Source organism: Acipenser ruthenus, chromosome 48 (genome assembly GCF_902713425.1).
Source record: "Acipenser ruthenus chromosome 48, fAciRut3.2 maternal haplotype, whole genome shotgun sequence".
In the NCBI taxonomy this organism is placed as follows: domain Eukaryota; kingdom Metazoa; phylum Chordata; class Actinopteri; order Acipenseriformes; family Acipenseridae; genus Acipenser; species Acipenser ruthenus.
This window is the reverse complement of record NC_081236.1, coordinates 997827-1016446: the sequence shown is the minus strand read 5'-3', so window position 1 is coordinate 1016446 and position 18620 is coordinate 997827. Positions and strand designations below refer to the sequence as shown.

At 47.7% G+C, this 18620-nt stretch overlaps 1 protein-coding gene across 2 annotated transcripts; it reads right to left on the bottom strand.

Moving 5' to 3' along the window:
* Positions 1-3438: 3438 nt before the first annotated feature.
* On the bottom strand, positions 3439-14918 carry capgb (capping protein (actin filament), gelsolin-like b). 2 transcript variants are annotated; one of them, XM_059014594.1, is made up of 9 exons: positions 14766-14918; positions 10775-10965; positions 8909-9063; positions 7388-7549; positions 6528-6677; positions 6185-6271; positions 5500-5632; positions 4789-4880; positions 3439-3648 (listed from the first exon to the last, which is right to left on the bottom strand). In XM_059014594.1, exons 2-9 carry the CDS (start codon positions 10962-10964, stop codon positions 3583-3585), a joined length of 1035 nt encoding a protein of 344 aa, XP_058870577.1. In that variant the 5' UTR covers position 10965; positions 14766-14918; the 3' UTR covers positions 3439-3582. The 2 variants fall into 2 exon arrangements, with proteins under 2 accessions (XP_058870577.1, XP_058870578.1); XM_059014595.1 differs by lacking the exon at positions 14766-14918 and adding an exon at positions 12561-12657.
* Positions 14919-18620: the final 3702 nt, after the last annotated feature.

The window sequence follows — 18620 nt, the reverse complement described above, 5'->3', positions numbered from 1 at the left end:
ATAATGTGATATCTGTATAATGTGAAATAATGTATAATGTGATTTTGCATGCTTTTCCCTATGCTTTACCACGCCTCTCTGTGCTTTACAATGCTTCCCTATGCTTTACCACACCTCTCTGTGCTTTACAATGCTTCCCTATGCTTTACCAGACCTCTCTGTGCTTTACAATGCTTCCCTATGCTTTACCACACCTCTCTGTGCTTTACAATGCTCCCCTATGCTTTACCAGACCTCTCTGTGCTTTACAATGCTTCCCTATGCTTTACCAGACCTCTCTGTGCATTACAATGCTTCCCTATGCTTTACCAGACCTCTCTGTGCTTTACAATGCTTCCCTATGCTTTACCAGACCTCTCTGTGCTTTACAATGCTTCCCTATGCTTTACCAGACCTCTCTGTGCTTTACAATGCTTCCCTATGCTTTACCACACCTCTCTGTGCTTTACAATGCTTCCCTATGCTTTACCAGACCTCTCTGTGCTTTACAATGCTTCCCTATGCTTTACCAGCCCTCTCTGTGCTTTACAATGCTTCCCTATGCTTTACCAGACCTCTCTGTGCTTTACAATGCTTCCCTATGCTTTACCACACCTCTCTGTGCTTTACAATGCTTCCCTATGCTTTACCAGACCTCTCTGTGGTTTACAATGCTTCCCTATGCTTTACCAGACCTCTCTGTGCATTACAATGCTTCCCTATGCTTTACCAGACCTCTCTGTGCTTTACAATGCTTCCCTATGCTTTACCACACCTCTCTGTGCTTTACAATGCTTCCCTATGCTTTACCAGCCCTCTCTGTGCTTTACAATGCTTCCCTATGCTTTACCAGACCTCTCTGTGCTTTACAATGCTTCCCTATGCTTTACCAGACCTCTCTGTGCTTTACAATGCTTCCCTATGCTTTACCATACCTCTCTGTGCTTTACAATGCTTCCCTATGCTTTACCAGACCTCTCTGTGCTTTACAATGCTTCCCTATGCTTTACCACACCTCTCTGTGCTTTACAATGCTTCCCTATACTTTACCAGACCTCTCTGTGCTTTACAATGCTTCCCTATGCTTTACCACACCTCTCTGTGCTTTACAATGCTTCCCTATGCTTTACCAGCCCTCTCTGTGCTTTACAATGCTTCCCTATGCTTTACCAGACCTCTCTGTGCTTTACAATGCTTCCCTATGCTTTACCAGACCTCTCTGTGCTTTACAATGCTTCCCTATGCTTTACCATACCTCTCTGTGCTTTACAATGCTTCCCTATGCTTTACACACCTCTCTGTGCTTTACAATGCTTCCCTATGCTTTACCATTTGATGCTCGGTGTATATATACAGTATATATATACATAGGGCAGCAGTGTGGAGTAGTGGTCAGGGCTCTGGACTCTTGACCGGAGGGTCGTGGGTTCAATCCCAGGTGGGGGGACACTGCTGCTGTACTCTTGAGCAAGGTACTTTACCTAGATTGCTCCAGTAAAAACCCAGCTGTATAAATGGGTAATTCTATGTAAAAATAATGTGTAAAAAACAATGTATATGTATGTAAAAATAAAGTGATATCTTGTAATAATTGTAAGTCGCCCTGGATAAGGGTGTCTGCTAAGAAATAAATAATAATAAAACAATCCTCTTTAAAAACGCGACCTGCATTTCTGGTAATCATCTACTTATTTCCTTCATAAAGACGACCTTTAGACTTGCCAGTAACATGCAACACAGCTTTGTTTTAAAAACCTTTTCATCGCCTGATTGCGTAACTGACTGCCAGTGGACGTGTTTATAACGCGGTCAGTTCCTGGTTCGTTTGTTTTTTTTCTATGACTCTGTTTGTGATTCTATGTCTCATAATGAATGTGCTTCGCCTACCTCCTGTTCAGACCGGGGGCGTCTGTCCTGTAGCCAAATCAATAACTTTCAACACGATCCGAAATGAAAGCAACGCTTTAATAGACCCAGTCAAGTAGACAAACATTCTGGATAAAGATTATCTTGTAAATTTCTACTTCTAAAACTGATGAAGGCACTGGAGCCCAAACGCTGGTCTGCTTGACTCAGTTTAGTTTCAATAACACTGATGAAGGCACTGGAGCCCAAACGCTGGTCTGCTTGACTCAGTTTAGTTTCAATAACTCTGATGAAGGCACTGGAGCCCAAACGCTGGTCTGCTTGACTCAGTTTAGTTTCAATAACGCTGATGAAGGCACTAGAGCCCAAACGCTGGTCTGCTTGACTCAGTTTAGTTTTAATAACACTGATGAAGGCACTGGAGCCCAAAAAACGGAAAGCCAGGAGACACCACGTCCGTCCAGAGTCTGGCGCCCCTGGTTTAGAGGTAGATGGGGGAACACAGATCAAGTAATGAAAGATTTGGAATGCAGACCTACCTGCCTCGAAGCGTCTCTCCAGTTCAGTTACTGGCTCTCTCTTCGTCTCCTGCCCTTTGCATCCATCGCAGCTGGTGAAACAACATGATCTTTGTACTGCTTTACAACCTGATTATAATAACCAGGCTCTGGGGGAATTCAAGGAGGAAGTGGGCGGGGCTTGATCAAACACAATCCCAGGGAATAAGACTCCCGTTGCACAGCAGCTTTGATCCTGGCTTCATTAGGAGTTTAATAATCAAACACACCTCACCTTGTTACCTAGACACACTGGGGGCTGATCAAGCTGGTAGTAAAACCTGGACTGGGCGACACTGCTGTGCAACGGGAGTCTTATTTCTGTCCCTGGGTTGGCAGACAGCTTTCAAAACAGCGCAGAAGCTAATTGGTACTCAATTGTAAAGGCAAGGGAAGGACAGGCGTTCTTGTTTTTGAAAATCAACACATTAACTGATGATAAATGCTTCTAAAGGCAATTCCGGGTACGGGTATCAGCGGAGTATAGCGCCAGATTTAAAATGGAAATGCATGTTTGCCAAGACATGTGTGTCTTTCGAAACTGCACATTTGAGACCTGTGTAGCCAAGTGTAGAACAGTGAAGATTAAAAGCAGTATTTAAAAAGGTCCACAGCTCTGGCCAAAAGTTTTGCATCAGCCTCTATATAGAATTAACTAATTCTGCTTCATAAAGTCGAATGACACCTGCTGAATAATGTCACGTTAACATATTGAATCACACACCGCTTTGTAGTTTTCCATATACTTAATGAAGAAATGTGACATTTCAAAATCTAACACGAAATACTACTGTACTACTATTATGGCTTCCGGTAGACTTTTTTTTGCAAGATCATTTTGTAGTTTCTTTGATTACACGATGTTAAATAAAAGATCAAAATTATGTTCATACAGGTTTTTTTTTTTTTTTTAAATGATGCATCAATCCTAAAATTCTAGGTGATGCAAAACTTTTGGCCAGAGCTGTAGGTTGCACCGTCCCCAGTTGTGAGTTGAAATCTTAATGTTACAATCAAAAAAACACACAACACGAGATTTTCAGATTGCTGCACTGAGTTTATTGCACCTGCAGGCTTACAGTCAGACACGGAGCGCAGTGGGATTGTAGCTCCTGTTCAGCAAACATGAGATCAGGACAGCTGGGATATCAAATACAAAAGCAGCATCTGAACAGCACTCCTAGTGCCAGGACTTGAAGAACTGTTTGAACAGGACACCCTCCCTGCCCTGAGGGATGATCTCAACCTGGAGAGGAGAGGAGAGGAGAGGAGGAGGGGAGAGGAGAGGAGAGGAGAGGGAGGGGAAGGAGAGGAGAGGAGAGGGAGAGGGGGGAGGAGGAGGGGAGAGGAGGAGAGAGGAGAGGGAGGAGAGGAGAGGAGGAGGAGAGGAGAGAGGAGAGGAGAGGAGAGGAGAGGGAGAGGAGAGGGAGAGGAGGAGAGAGGAGAGGGAGAGGGGGGAGGAGGAGGGGAGAGGAGGAGAGAGGAGAGGGAGAGGAGAGGAGGAGGGGAGAGAGGAGGGGAGAGGAGAGGAGGGAGAGGAGAGGACGGAGGAGGAGAGGGGGGAGGAGGAGGGGAGAGGAGAGAGGAGAAGGGGAGAGGAGAGGAGGGGAGGGGAGGGGAGAGGAGAAGGGGGGAGAGGAGGAGGGGAGAGGAGGAGAGGAGGGAGGAGGAGAGGAGAGGAGGAGAGGAGAGGAGAGGGGGGAGGAGGGGAGAGGAGAGGAGGAGGGGAGAGGAGGAGGGGAGAGGAGAGGAAAGGAGGAGGGGAGGAGGAGAGGAGGGAGGAGGAGAGGAGAGGAGGAGAGGAGAGGAGAGGGGGGAGGAGGGGAGAGGAGAGGAGGAGGGGAGAGAGGAGAGGAGGGGAGAGGGGGAGAGGAGAGGAGAGGTGGGAGGAGAGGAGGAGGGAAAGAAAGGAGGGAGGGAAGAAAGAGGGGGAGGGGAGGAGAGGAGAGGAGCAGGAAGAAGAGGGGACAGAGAGAGGAGAGGAGAGGAGAGGAGGAGGGGAGATGAGAGGGAGGAGAGGGGAGAGGAAAGGGGAGCAACAGAGGGAAGAGATGAGGAGAGGAGAGGGAGGGGGAGGAGAGGAGGGGAGAGGAGAGAGGGGGAGGAGGGAGGGATGGAGGGAGGAAGGAAGAAGAGGAGGGAGATGAGGAGGAGGGGGAGAGGAGAGAAGGGAGGGAGAAGGAAGAGGGAGAGATGAGCAACAGAGAGGGGGAGAGATGAGGAAGAGAGAGCGAGAGATGAGGAGGGGAGAGAGAGAGAGGGAGAGGAGAGATTAAAATAAATCTAAATGTTTTAATATTTTTAAAATCTAACGTTAATGACGTGTTTAAAACCAACAACACCAGTAAAATAAAAGTGATGCGGGAAACAAATCAACTCCCAGTACCTGAGTCTTGAGTTTGGAGTAGTTCATCTGCTGTATGAAATCATCAGCCACTTTGAGAGCCGCTGCCTTCTCCTCTGCGTTCGCCCCACTGCCTGCAGAAACACAGACGTGAGGAGGGGGGGGGGGGGGGCACCACAGTCTATACCCAACGCTGCGTAATATGCACAGCCAAGACCAATCATTTTTTATTAGTAAGGAAACATTACAGTTAAAATGTCAGGCTGTAGCGCTAATGCCTACCCCATACGTTAGCATTAACATGTGTACTGCATTTGAAAGTATTATTATTATTATAGGGCAGCAGTGTGGAGTAGTGGTTAGGGGCTCTGGACTCTTGACCGGAGGGTCGTGGGTTCAATCCCCGGTGGGGGGACACTGCTGCTGTACCCTTGAGCAAGGTACTTTACCTAGATTGCTCCAGTAAAAACCCAGCTGCATAAACGGGTAATTGTATGTAAAAATAATGCGATATCTTGTAACAATTGTAAGTCGCCCTGGATAAGGGTGTCTGCTAAGAAATAAATATAATAATAATAATAATAATAATAATAATAATAATAGTCATTTAGCAGACGCTTTTATCCAAGACTAGGGGGGTGAACTCTGCATCATCAACAACTGCTGCTGCTGCTGCAGAGTCACTTCCAATAGGACCTCGTTTGTTTTACGTCTCATCCGAAGGACGGAGCACAAGGAGGTTCAGTGGCTTACCTTTCCACACGTAGATCTTGCCGTTGGTTCCGTTATCCAGAACGAAGCAGTCCTCTCGAACCAGCAGCTCCCGACCGAAGGGGCTCTTCTCCGAGACCTTGCTGAGCTTCATCGCCCCTGTAGCGTCCGACACCTGACACGGAGATACTCGGGAATCAGTCAAGAGTCACGGAAAACATCGTCCTCCCTGCGCTTGTAGATCTCCTGATCCGCCCCTCCTGCTCTGCGCTGGACTCGCCTGACCTCAGCACCACGTTACTGGATCCTCAGCTGCTGCGCTATCCTTGCACTATTGCACTGCTAATCTGTCACTGTAGATATAACTCGCTGTGATCCTAACTTGCTGCATCCTAGTTGAAAAACATTTCAGAACTGCACATTTGAGATCTATGGTACGATTCATAGAATTATATAGTTTTAGCTCAAATACAAGGTTTTATACATTAAAATACTGCAAAAAAAAAAAAAAAAAAAAAAATCAATCACAAAGCTTTTGACAAGCGTCTTCAGTGGAAAATAAACAGAAGACAGTGAGAAAGCCTGAATCTAGTGGAAACGTTCGTCATTGAAATTATTATCTCGTTTTAGTATTTCTACGTATAGGAAGCTTACATACAGAATGTTACAGATTTTTTTTTTGTAGTGCAGTGCTCATCCTGCCCTGCAGGGGGCAGCAGTCGCTCACCTTGTAAAGGGAGGCGGAGTTAGAGGTGTCGGCCTGGAGATCCTCCTCCGGAGAGCCCTCCTTCAGCGCCGGCTTTGGTCCCAGAACCTGTCAATCAAACAGAGGGCGGGGCATTACACTCAGAAAAAATAAACATGCTTTTTAAAAAGTGAGAAAAACTCCTTTTCATAAATTACAAAACTGTATTAAATAAATATATCTATATATTTTAAATGATGTCTCAATCCTAAAATCCTAGTCAGCTGCAACCCGTTTCCGATGGCAGGGGTAGTGTGCGTGGTGCATACAGTCTGTATGCTCGCAGGGTGTTGAGGCATGCTGCTCCTGGTCAGTTTCGTGGTACCTGTAGCATCTCCGGTGGCTCCTCCCCCTCACACACGGAGCGCACCGTGGCTTTGCCCAGCCTCTCCGTGTCTCGGATCAGGGAGGCGATCTCGTTCATCTTCTGCTTCTCAAACACGTTGGCCTGAGAGCCGCTCCAAGAGATCAGCACCTTCCAGAGAGAGAGGAACGTGAACGCAGGGACAGAGAGACACAGGGACAGAGAGAGAGGACGTGAACGCAGGGACAGAGAGAGAGAGGACGTCAACGCAGGGACAGAGAGACGCAGGGACAGAGAGAGAGGACGTGAACACAGGGACAGAGAGAGGACATGAATGCAGGGACAGAGAGAGGACATGAATGCAGGGACAGAGAGAGAGGACGTGAACGCAGGGACAGAGAGACGCAGGGACAGAGAGAGAGGACGTGAACGCAGGGACATAGAGGACATGAACGCAGGGACAGAGAGAGAGGACGTGAACGCAGGGACAGAGAGGACATGAACACAGGGACAGACACAGGGACGGAGAGACAATGTGAACGCAGGGACAGAGAGACAACGTGAACGCAGGGACGCAGAGAGAACATGAACACAGGGACACAGGGACAGGCACACAGGGATAGAGGGATAGAGGAATCGTTATCAACGAGAGGGGCCATTCAAAACTTTGTCAAGTCTGGTCTTAAAGGATCCCAGTGATTCTGCACCAACAACATGGCTGGGTAACCCATTGCACCCCCCCTCTCCCCCTCTCTCCTCTCTCCTCTCTCCTCTCCTCACCCCCCTCTCCCCTCTCTCCCTCTCCCCTCTCCCCTCTCCCCCTCTCTCTCCTCTCCCCTCTCTCCCTCTCCCCTCTCCCCTCTCTCCCTCTCCCCTCTCACCTGGTTCAGATCCAGTATGAAGCAGTCTCCCTTGTTGAAGCTGCCCCAGCTCAGCTCCACCTCTCTCGCTCGGATGTTGCTCTTCCCTTTGATTTGGTACAGTCGGTTCGGAGGGGCGGAGCCTGGCCGGCTCTTCCTAAACCCCGACTCCACTCCCCCTTCCTGCCGGGAAAACCGATCGGCATGATCAGCACCGAGCTCCGCGCAGGGCACTGGAGTCCATCGGGCTCATTCACCGCTCCGAGGGGAACGAGCGCGGAAACAGCTGCTTGGGTTTGCGTGGATCGCTGTTCTCCACAGAGTCTAAGAAAAGCAGCGATCGTCACAAACCCGAGCCGCTGTTTCTGCACTCGTTTCACCAGGAATGGTTAAATCAGCACCTGATTGCTGTCGAGAGCTCAATGTGAATAATCGGTTTGTGTAGCACTGTGGGAAACTCACATAAGGGTTAGTTTGCCCTATTTTATTATGTGCATCACCATACCTCTCTGTGCTTTACAATGCTTCCCTATGCTTTACCAGACCTCTCTGTGCTTTACAATGCTTCCCTATGCTTTACCAGACCTCTCTGTGCTTTACAATGCTTCCCTATGCTTTACCAGACCTCTCTGTGCTTTACAATGCTTCCCTATGCTTTACCAGACCTTTCTGTGCTTTACAATGCTTCCCTATGCTTCACCAGACCTCTCTGTGCTTTACAATGCTTCCCTATGCTTTACCAGACCTCTCTGTGCTTTACAATGCTTCCCTATGCTTTACCAGACCTCTCTGTGCTTTACAATGCTTCCCTATGCTTTACCACACCTCTCTGTGCTTTACAATGCTTCCCTATGCTTTACCAGACCTCTCTGTGCTTTACAATGCTTTACCAGACCTCTCTGTGCTTTACCAGACATCTCTGTGCTTTACAATGCTTCCCTATGCTTTACCAGACCTCTCTGTGCTTTACAATGCTTCCCTATGCTTTACCACACCTCTCTGTGCTTTACAATGCTTCCCTATGCTTTACCATACCTCTCTGTGCTTTACAATGCTTCCCTATGCTTTACCAGACCTCTCTGTGCTTTACAATGCTTTACCAGACCTCTCTGTGCTTTACCAGACATCTCTGTGCTTTACAATGCTTCCCTATGCTTTACCAGACATCTCTGTGCTTTACAATGCTTCCCTATGCTTTACCACACCTCTCTGTGCTTTACAATGCTTCCCTATGCTTTACCACACCTCTCTGTGCTTTACAATGCTTCCCTATGCTTTACAATACCTCTCCAAGCTTTACAATGCTTCCCTATGCTTTACCAGACCTCTCTGTGCTTTACAATGCTTCCCTATGTTTTACCAGACCTCTCTGTGCTTTACAATGCTTCCCTATGCTTTACCAGACCTCTCTGTGCTTTACAATGCTTCCCTATGCTTTACCACACCTCTCTGTGCTTTACAATGCTTGCCTACACTCCTCCATGCTGTCACAGTGCTGTATTACACTTTGCTATGGAAGCTGTTCTAAGGCTCCAGCCCCACCTTGTAGGTGACTCCTCTGGGGAAGAGCTTCATGAATTCGGGGGACTCGAACCCCTGCACCTCCCGGTGCTGCACCGGGTTCCCACCCAGGAAATCATCCAGCTGAGTGGCCAGCATGGCACAGGCTACCTGCTCGTCCCGGGACGACTTCTCACCTGCAGGACACACCCAGAGACACCGCGTTACTGTACCACACACACACACACACACACACACACACACACACACACCCAGAGACACTGCGTTACTGTACCACACACACACACACACACACACACACACACACACACACACACACACCCAGAGACACCGCGTTACTGTACCACACACACAAACACACACACACACACACACACACCCAGAGACACTGCGTTACTGTACCACACACACACACACACCCAGAGACACCGCGTTACTGTACCACACACACACACACACACACACACACACACACACACACACCCAGAGACACTGCGTTACTGTACCACACACACACACACACACACACACACACACACACACACACACACACACACCCAGAGACACCGCGTTACTGTACCACACACACACACACACACACACACACACCCAGAGACACTGCGTTACTGTACCACACACACACACACACACACACACACACACACACACACACACAGAGACACTGCGTTACTGTACCACACACACACACCCACACACACACACACACACACACCCAGAGACACTGCGTTACTGTACCACACACACACACACACACACACACACACACACACACACACACCCAGAGACACCGCGTTACTGTACCACACACACACACACACCCAGAGACACTGCGTTACTGTACCACACACACACACACACACACACACACACACACACCCACACACCCAGAGACACCACGTTACTGTACCACACACACACACACACCCAGAGACACTGCGTTACTGTACCACACACACACACCCACACACCCAGAGACACCACGTTACTGTACCACACACACACACACCCAGAGACACCGCGTTACTGTACCACACACACACACACACACACACACACCCAGAGACACTGCGTTACTGTACCACACACACACACCCACACACCCAGAGACACCACGTTACTGTACCACACACACACACACCCAGAGACACTGCGTTACTGTACCACACACACACACACACACACACACACACACACACACACACACACACACCCCCACACCCAGAGACACCGCGTTACTGTACCACACACACACACACACACACACACACCCAGAGACACTGCGTTACTGTACCACACACACACACACACCCAGAGACACCACGTTACTGTACCACACACACACACACACACACACACACACACACACACACACACACACACACCCACACACCCAGAGACACCACGTTACTGTACCACACACACACACACCCAGAGACACTGCGTTACTGTACCACACACACACACACACACCCACACCCAGAGACACCGCGTTACTGTACCACACACACACACACACACCCACACCCAGAGACACCGCGTTACTGTACCACACACACACACACACACCCACACCCAGAGACACCGCGTTACTGTACCACACACACACACACACCCAGAGACACTGCGTTACTGTACCACACACACACACACACACACACACACCCAGAGACACTGCGTTACTGTACCACACACACACACACACACACCCAGAGACACTGCGTTACTGTACCACACACACACACACCCAGAGACACTGCGTTACTGTACCACACACACACACACACACACACACACACACACACACAGGGAGGGAGGCATACAGAGGGAGGGGGGCAGTGTGTTTCAGGGCGTGTCTCAGTGTCTCACCGATCCACATGTGCAGGCTGCTCTCCTCGCCCCGGTTGCTCAGCACCAGGTAGGCGTCTCCAGTGAAGAAGGATCCCAGCTGATCCGCAGGCAGAGGCACGGGCTGCAGCTTCTCAATGCGCCAGCCGTGCAGCCCAGCCTCCCGCGCAGTTACAGAGAACTGAGCCGGCGAGGATCGGAACAGGAGCATCCTGAGAGGAGGAGGGAGACAGAGGGAGAGACACACATTATTACTAGTAACAGACATTCAAACCTAGTTTTCTCAGGTTTGCTGTGTTATATGAAGTACCGCTCGCTAATCTGAATGGCAGAAGATGCGACAAGGAGGCTGTGTGGTCCAGTAGTTAAAGAAAAGGGCTTGTAACCAGGAGGTCCCCGGTTCTCTACTCTCATGCATTATGAGCATTTATTTCCTCAAAGCCTCCGCTAGTGTTTTCTGCTATTATAACAACCTTGACTCGCATAGAGAAGGAAACACATTGAGTGCAATATCTCCCATCACTCGATTTTCAAGGTGTGGTATCCGAAGCATAATCCACAAGTAGAGAGAAACATCATCTGTATTTGACAAACCCAGGACTGGAAGACCCAAAAAAGCTGTCTAACAAGGATGAGCAATACATGAAGATAATATCCTTCAGGAATAGAAAGAAGACGAGCATTGAATTGACAACAGAACTGGCAGAAGGACACAGGTGTCGTTGTCCATCCATTAACAGTATGAAGGTCACTCTTAAAATCAGGACTTGAAGGATGTGTTGCAGTAAGAATACCTCTGTTAAGAAAGGGGAACAAGACTACAAAGGCTAAAATATGCACAAGAACACAGAAACTGGACTGTGGAGCAATGGTCAAAGGTATTTTGGACTGTTAATGGATGGACAAAGACACCTGTGCCTTCTGCCAGTCCTGTTGTCAATTCAACGCTTGACTTCTTTCTATTCCTGAAGGATATTATCTTCAAGTATTGCTCATCCTTGTTAGACAGCTTTTTGGGTCTTCCAGTCCTGGGTTTGTTAATTACAGATGATGTTTCTCTGTGCTTGTGGATTATGCTTCTGGATACCACACCTTGAAAATCGAGTGATGGGAGATATTTCACTCAATGTGTTTCCTTCTCTATGCGAGTCAAGGTTGTTATAATAGTGAAAACACTAGCGGAGGCTTTGAGGAAATAAATGCTCATAATGCATCAGAGCAGAGAAATGCAACCTGTCTAAGACTTGCACAGCAGTGTGTGTATTGTCTGTTTCTAAAATCTCTCTGGAAAGCTAACATTTGGCAAAATGCACACTTCCTTGTTTTGACAAAATAGGGAAATGGATTATCTGTTTATCAAACGGTATTCTATGTAAAACAAGATTAGAATTTGCACGGGTATATCAGATAAAGCAGCCTTCTCTCGGGGTTTGGAGTTCGTTATCTCAAAAGCACGTCTTATTATCTCGACTGGTGATAACTTGAGGTCGACACAGCGCGCTATTTATATCTCTGTGCTAACCAGAGGAAGCGGTCTCTCCGGCGCTAACGACGCTGTGTTTGACTGTTTTTTAACAAGACCTGTTGGCAACCTCCGGCCACGGCCGCACACTCAAAACTAGAGCTTATCAATACGATGAAGTTGATAACTGTGACACCGAAATAGCGTTTTAGAAGCTGGATATATGCAAAACAAATGCGACCGCGATATGTTTACTCCATGGGTAAAACTTGTGTCAAAGAATTTCACTAAGAGGTTCTTTAGTTTGGCCTTCATCTCTCTGCCTGTTTTAGTTTCTACAGGTACCTTGACAATTGAAATCAAAGTTTTCAAGCGCATCACGTTGCATCCATTCAGAGGGCGCGGTTTCTGTTTTTGCATTGATCTGGTGATGCGCTTATCCAGTTGTCCAGATCTCTTTTTGTCTAGTTTCGTTGGCGATGGGGGAATGGGTGTCACCTGACTGATATAATTACGAGACGCATTCCACTCGTTAAATCTCCTAGACAAACGCTCTGGGGAGCTCAGAGTTTCCTAAAGGCCACACCCTGGATCTGCCAGCAATTACACAGCAAGAGCTTCCCATTCATCACAACGCGTAATTATCAGAAGCAAAAGTTATCTGTCTATTTTTAAATTGCAAACTCCGACTACATACTTCACTTATGTGCTGGCACAGCTAATTACTGCTTTTCATATCCTGTCCTTTGCAATGCTTGACTTGTTGTGGTCTTTCTAAGAAGTTCTCTGAACCAGAAACAGAACGCGCCTGGCTGCTACACAGTGTGAGGTGGGGAAGCATGTTAGCGTTGCACGGGCGTGCACTCATGCCCGCGCAGCAGGTGTCACACTGATATGCTTCCCCAGATTTTTTTTTTTTTTGCCAGAATTCTAAATTTGGCTTGAGATTCTCGATTCCGGGTGCAAATATCTTGCTTTTTTTTGTTGAAATGTGTCGACGTGGAAGTGAAACCGAGGAGCAGAGCCACTTTCCCACGTCTGCATTTTTCTCTTATTAATCGAAAGTGTTTTTTGTTTTTTTTTTGGTTTTCAAACAGTTTGCCAGGAATAACTATATTTTCCAGTCCAGTCATAAGCATTCCTGCAGCATGCGCACGCAGTTACACTGCATTCACGCCAGTGATATTACAGCAATGCTACTCAGCCCTGGCCCTAGAGATTTATTCCAGTCCAGGTCTTTATTCCAACCAGGCTGAATTAGTTAATTGCCTCTCAGCTGGTTCAGTCAACTACATTAGAGCCTGCTTGGAGTAAAAACCTGGACTGGATTACGAGGAACAGGACTGAGTACCACTGCTAGATGCAGGAATGGAAATAAGACTCCTGTTGCATAACAGTTTGATCCATTCCTGGTTTTACTATGAGTTTATTATTATTTATTTCTTAGCAGACGTCCTTATCCAGGGCGGCTTACAATTGTTACAAGATATCACATTATTTTTTACAATTACCCATTTATACAGTTGGGTTTTTACTGGAGCAATCTAGGTAAAGTACCTTGCTCAAGGGTACAACAGCAGTGTCCTCCCCACCTGGGATTGAACCCACGACCCTCCGGTCAAGAGTCCAGAGCCCTCACCACTACCCAGGACCAGGGTTGAGAACCAATGATCCTAATCAAATAAGCAGGTGTGTTTAAATATATTTATCATACAATCAGACTCCACTTAGAGGCTGTTATTAGCTCTGGAACATCTGCTCTGTTTATCCATGCATTCAGACAGAGACAAACAAACTGAAACCCTCCTGGTTTGACGCAATGGCAAACAGACTGCAGTATCGGATCACGTTTCCTTGCAAAATGTCTACAGAACTCGTCCAGCTGAGCTTTGCTGACTGCTCCCTTGTTAGACATTGGCTGTGCATCAGAGTGGGTTCAATCCAGAGAAGTGACACGCATCCACCCACAGAAACTGTAAGACAAACTAAACTATGTATCAATAGGGTGTGAGGGTCCAAACAGGGCTTAGAAACTCACACTAGCCCTACTGCTGCTGCTGCTGCACCCAGTCCTGGGGTTCAGAGCTCCCCTCAGTGAAGTCTGTTATTATTATTAATATTGAAATGATCAGGAGCCAGGAGTTTGAGCAGGGTTACAAACTCACACTAGCCCTGCTGCTGCTGCTGCACCCAGTCCTGGGGCTCAGAGCTCCCCTCAATGAAGTCTGTTTCACCCAGTAAAACCGCAGCAAATTGCATAAGCACAGTGAAAGTATTGTAAAGCACAGAGAGGTCTGGTAAAGCATAGGGAAGCATTGTAAAGCACATAGAGGTCTGGTAAAGCATAGGGAAGCATTGTAAAGCACAGAGAGGTCTGGTAAAGCACAGAGAGGTGTGGTAAAGCATATTAAAAAAACAAACTAGGGTACTGTATGTACTCTGTGGTAAATGCAGAGTATAATCACAGGGAAAACTTCAAAATCACTGTGCAAACAAACTTATTCAGAAAAACACTAAAGCTAAAAAGAAGATGAAAAGTTCCGGACTTACTTGTGTGTTTGAGTCTGGGGTGGTTGTGTTGCGACAGGGAGGCAGGGAGGCTGTGAGTCAGATTTCCTGTCGATTCATGTCTCGCCCTACCCTCAAACTAGAAACCAAACACTGAGAGAAAGAGGGAGGGGAGGGGAGAGGGAGGGAAGGGAGAGGGGAGGGGAGAGGGAAGAGAAGGGGGAGAGAGAAAGGGAGGGGGAGAGAGAGGGAAGGTAGAGGGGAGGGGAGAGGGAAGAGAGAGGGGGAGAGAGAAAGAGAGGGGGGTAGGGGAAGGGAGGGGGAGAGAGAGGGGAGGAAAGAGAGAGGGAGAGAGGGGAAGGGAGAAGGGAGAGAGGGGGGAGAGGGGAGGGGAGAGGGAAGAGAGAGGGGGAGAGAGAAAGAGAGGGTGGTAGGGGAAGGGAGGGGGAGAGAGGGGAGGGAAGAGAGAGGGAGAGAGGGGAAGGGAGAAGGGAGAGAGGGGGGAGAGGGGAGGGGGAGGAAAGAGGAGGGGGAGAGAGAAAGGGAGGTGGAGAGAGAGGGAAGGTAGAGGGGAGGGGAGAGGGAAGAGAGAGGGGGAGAGAGAAAGAGAGGGGGTAGGGGAAGGGAGGTGGAGAGAGAGGGGAGGAAAGAGAGAGTGAGAGAGGGGAAGGGAGAAGGGAGAGAGGGGGGAGAGGGGAGGGGGAGGAAAGAGGAGGGGGAGAGAGAAAGGGAGGTGGAGAGAGAGGGGGGAAGATGGGAGGGGAGGGAGAAGAGAAGGGGAAGAGGAGAAGGGGGGAGGGAGGAGAGAGAGCGAGAGATGGGAGAGAGAAAATGCGTTTTTCCTCCTGCTCAGTCCTGTGTATATAAAACTGTCGTGCACCACAGCACCATGCTCAGTTTTGCACGACAGCAGAGTTTCAAAACGTGGGATTGAGGAGGATAAAAACCCCTGGAGCCTGGGATATTTATTTTATTGAATTCTTAGCAGACGCCCTTATCCAGGGCGACTTACAATTGTTACAAGATATCACATTATTTTTACATACAATTCCCCATTTATACAGTTGGGTTTTTACTGGAGCAATCTAGGTAAAGTACCTTGCTCAAGGGTACAGCAGCAGTGTCCCCCCCACCTGGGATTGAACCCACGACCCTCCGGTCAAGAGTCCAGAGCCCTCACCACTACTCCACACTGCTGCCCTCATTTAAACTGCATTGAATAACTGACCACCAGTTTTCTTCACTGTCCACATTGTCACATGGAAATGCATTTTAAACGCGGCTCAAACTCCACCCTTTTGCTCGGTCCAGTTTCCATGCACTTTGAACTGGAAATACTGTTTAACATTTACATCAGACTCCTGCTCTTTTGTTCCAACCCCCATTTAATTGAACTAATCAAACCTCCATCAAGACCTAGTTCATTATCTCATTTTACTTGTTAAACCTGGAGAGGAAAGAGAGAGAGAGAGAGGGGGGGGGGGAGGGAGAATTTGCCCATCGGTATTGCATGCGATCTATGCAAGCCCTGGCAGTTTTGGTAACTTTAAAGTGATGTCACATCCTTGGCATTCACTGGTGCGGTCAGGTCACATGACCTCCAACCCCCCCCCCCCCCCCCGCCGCCGCTGTTAGACTCATGGTCACCAGGTGGTATGTTTCATAATGTAACAATTGTAGGAAAGCAGAAGTGACTTCAGAAGCACATGATAGAGAAGGAAAGAAAGAAAGAGAGAGAGAGAGAAAGAAAGAGATTCTTACACACAGACACAGCAGTTAACAGTCATGTCTAATTTTACACACGCGATAGCATGAAAGGCACAAGCACCCGTGTGAGCAGCAGAGTGGAGCGCCTGCGGTCTCATTTCCTTTATAGAAGGCAAGCAGGTAGCGCTGCTGACTGTTTTAATTAAAGAAACTGTACACCACAGAACCGCCAAGGGATAGCTGAAAATGACTCAGACTGTACAGAGGTGCAGCTCATAGCAGGTATTCACTGCAGGGTTAGAAACTCACGCTAGCCCTACTGCTGCTGCTGCTGCTGCTGCTGCACCCAGTCCTGGGGGTTCAGAGCTCCCCTCAATGAAGTCTGTTATTATTATTAATATTGAAATGATCAGGAGCCAGGAGTTTGAGCAGGGTTACAAACTCACACTAGCCCTGCTGCTGCTGCTGCTGCTGCACCCAGTCCTGGGGTTCAGAACTCCCCTCAATGAAGTCTGTTATTATTAATATTGAAATGATCAGGAGCCAGGAGTTTGAGCAGGGTTACAAACTCACACTAGCCCTGCTGCTGCTGCTGCTGCACCCAGTCCTGGGGTTCAGAGCTCCCCTCAATGAAGTCTGTTATTATTATTAATATTGAAATGATCAGGAGCCAGGAGTTTGAGCAGGGTTACAAACTCACACTAGCCCTGCTGCTGCTGCACCCAGTCCTGGGGTTCAGAGCTCCCCTCAATGAAGTCTGTTATTATTATTAATATTGAAATGATCAGGAGCCAGGAGTTTGAGCAGGGTTACAAACTCACACTAGCCCTGCTGCTGCTGCTGCTGCTGCTGCTGCACCCAGTCCTGGGGTTCAGAGCTCCCCTCAATGAAGTCTGTTATTATTATTAATATTGAAATGATCAGGAGCCAGGAGAGGGATGTTAAATACACCCTTCCTTTCTAAACCTCTTAATTCAGATTCTTTCTATTGACAAAAAACAGTTTGGTAAAAACACACAGGAGCCACATCTCCACAAAAAAATTTTAAACTTTTAATCCTTTTTTTTTTTTTTTTTTCAAATCCAAAAAATAAAATGGAACACAACAGCAAAAAATGGTACAAGTTTCTATACAGTGGGTATTTATTTCAACAGACCCTTTCCCAAGGTAGAAGACAGACACACACTCTGAAAGCAGACGGTAGGTTCTTAACTTCATCCATTTTAGTGCTGCCAAATAATCTTAACCAATCCGAAGCCCTGGCAAGCTCACCAAAAACACGGCTGCACAGGGACTTCATAGAAAACACTGACAATTTATTACATCATTCACTTAAAAAAAAAACAAAAGGATTGAACCAGAGTAGCCTTCACAAAGTGAAAGGCAGAGAGGGCTGTTTGAAGCAATAACTGGTCACAGGTCAGATTCTGAAGTTGCATTTTCAGCTGCTGTTCAAACCATTCCATAGCGGTCTGATCCATTCCAGGTTTTATAGAGTGTACCCAGTAACAGTGCAGTCAACGACCCAGTAAAACCTGGAACCTTTCACAGCTACAGATTCAGAGTCGTGCTTCTGTTCCCTGTAATCTGTAGGTTTAAACTGCTGGTAAAGACCAGATCCAATGGATTGGGATAGCGATTAGCGACCCACCCACGTGATCGCTGGTCCTGGAAGCTGTATCCGTGGGCAAACTGGTGCTCACTGATAATACTGATGCAGGAGTCGTGGTGCTCAAGCCAAATCTACTATCCTATAAACTCTCATATCAAAGTGCTGGAATAAAAGTTCTGTATTTTACAAGCAATCGTGATCTTAAAACAGAAATATGGGCGTCTGTTTGCGAAACCAGGGCCCGCGATCTTGAACACCCGCATTTTAGTCTCAACAGTGTGGCAGTTTCTCTGCTCCCTAAACAGAAGCACAAGCAGATGTTGGATTGCATCGCTCCAATACAGCATAGCCAATCCCAACACTGTGTTAAGATTGTGTTTCCTTGCATCAGACGCCCACTCGCTACCGTAGCTCGAGATCCGACCCCCTACAGGACAGACCATGCACTTTCTGAAATCAACCACGGACACAGGGGGTACCCCCAGTGTAAAGACACTGAATACCCCCCCAAAAAATTCTATACATTTGTAATGTAGGGAAGGGGTTCTCTCAACGTTAGCGTCTCGCTGCTGGCGCTT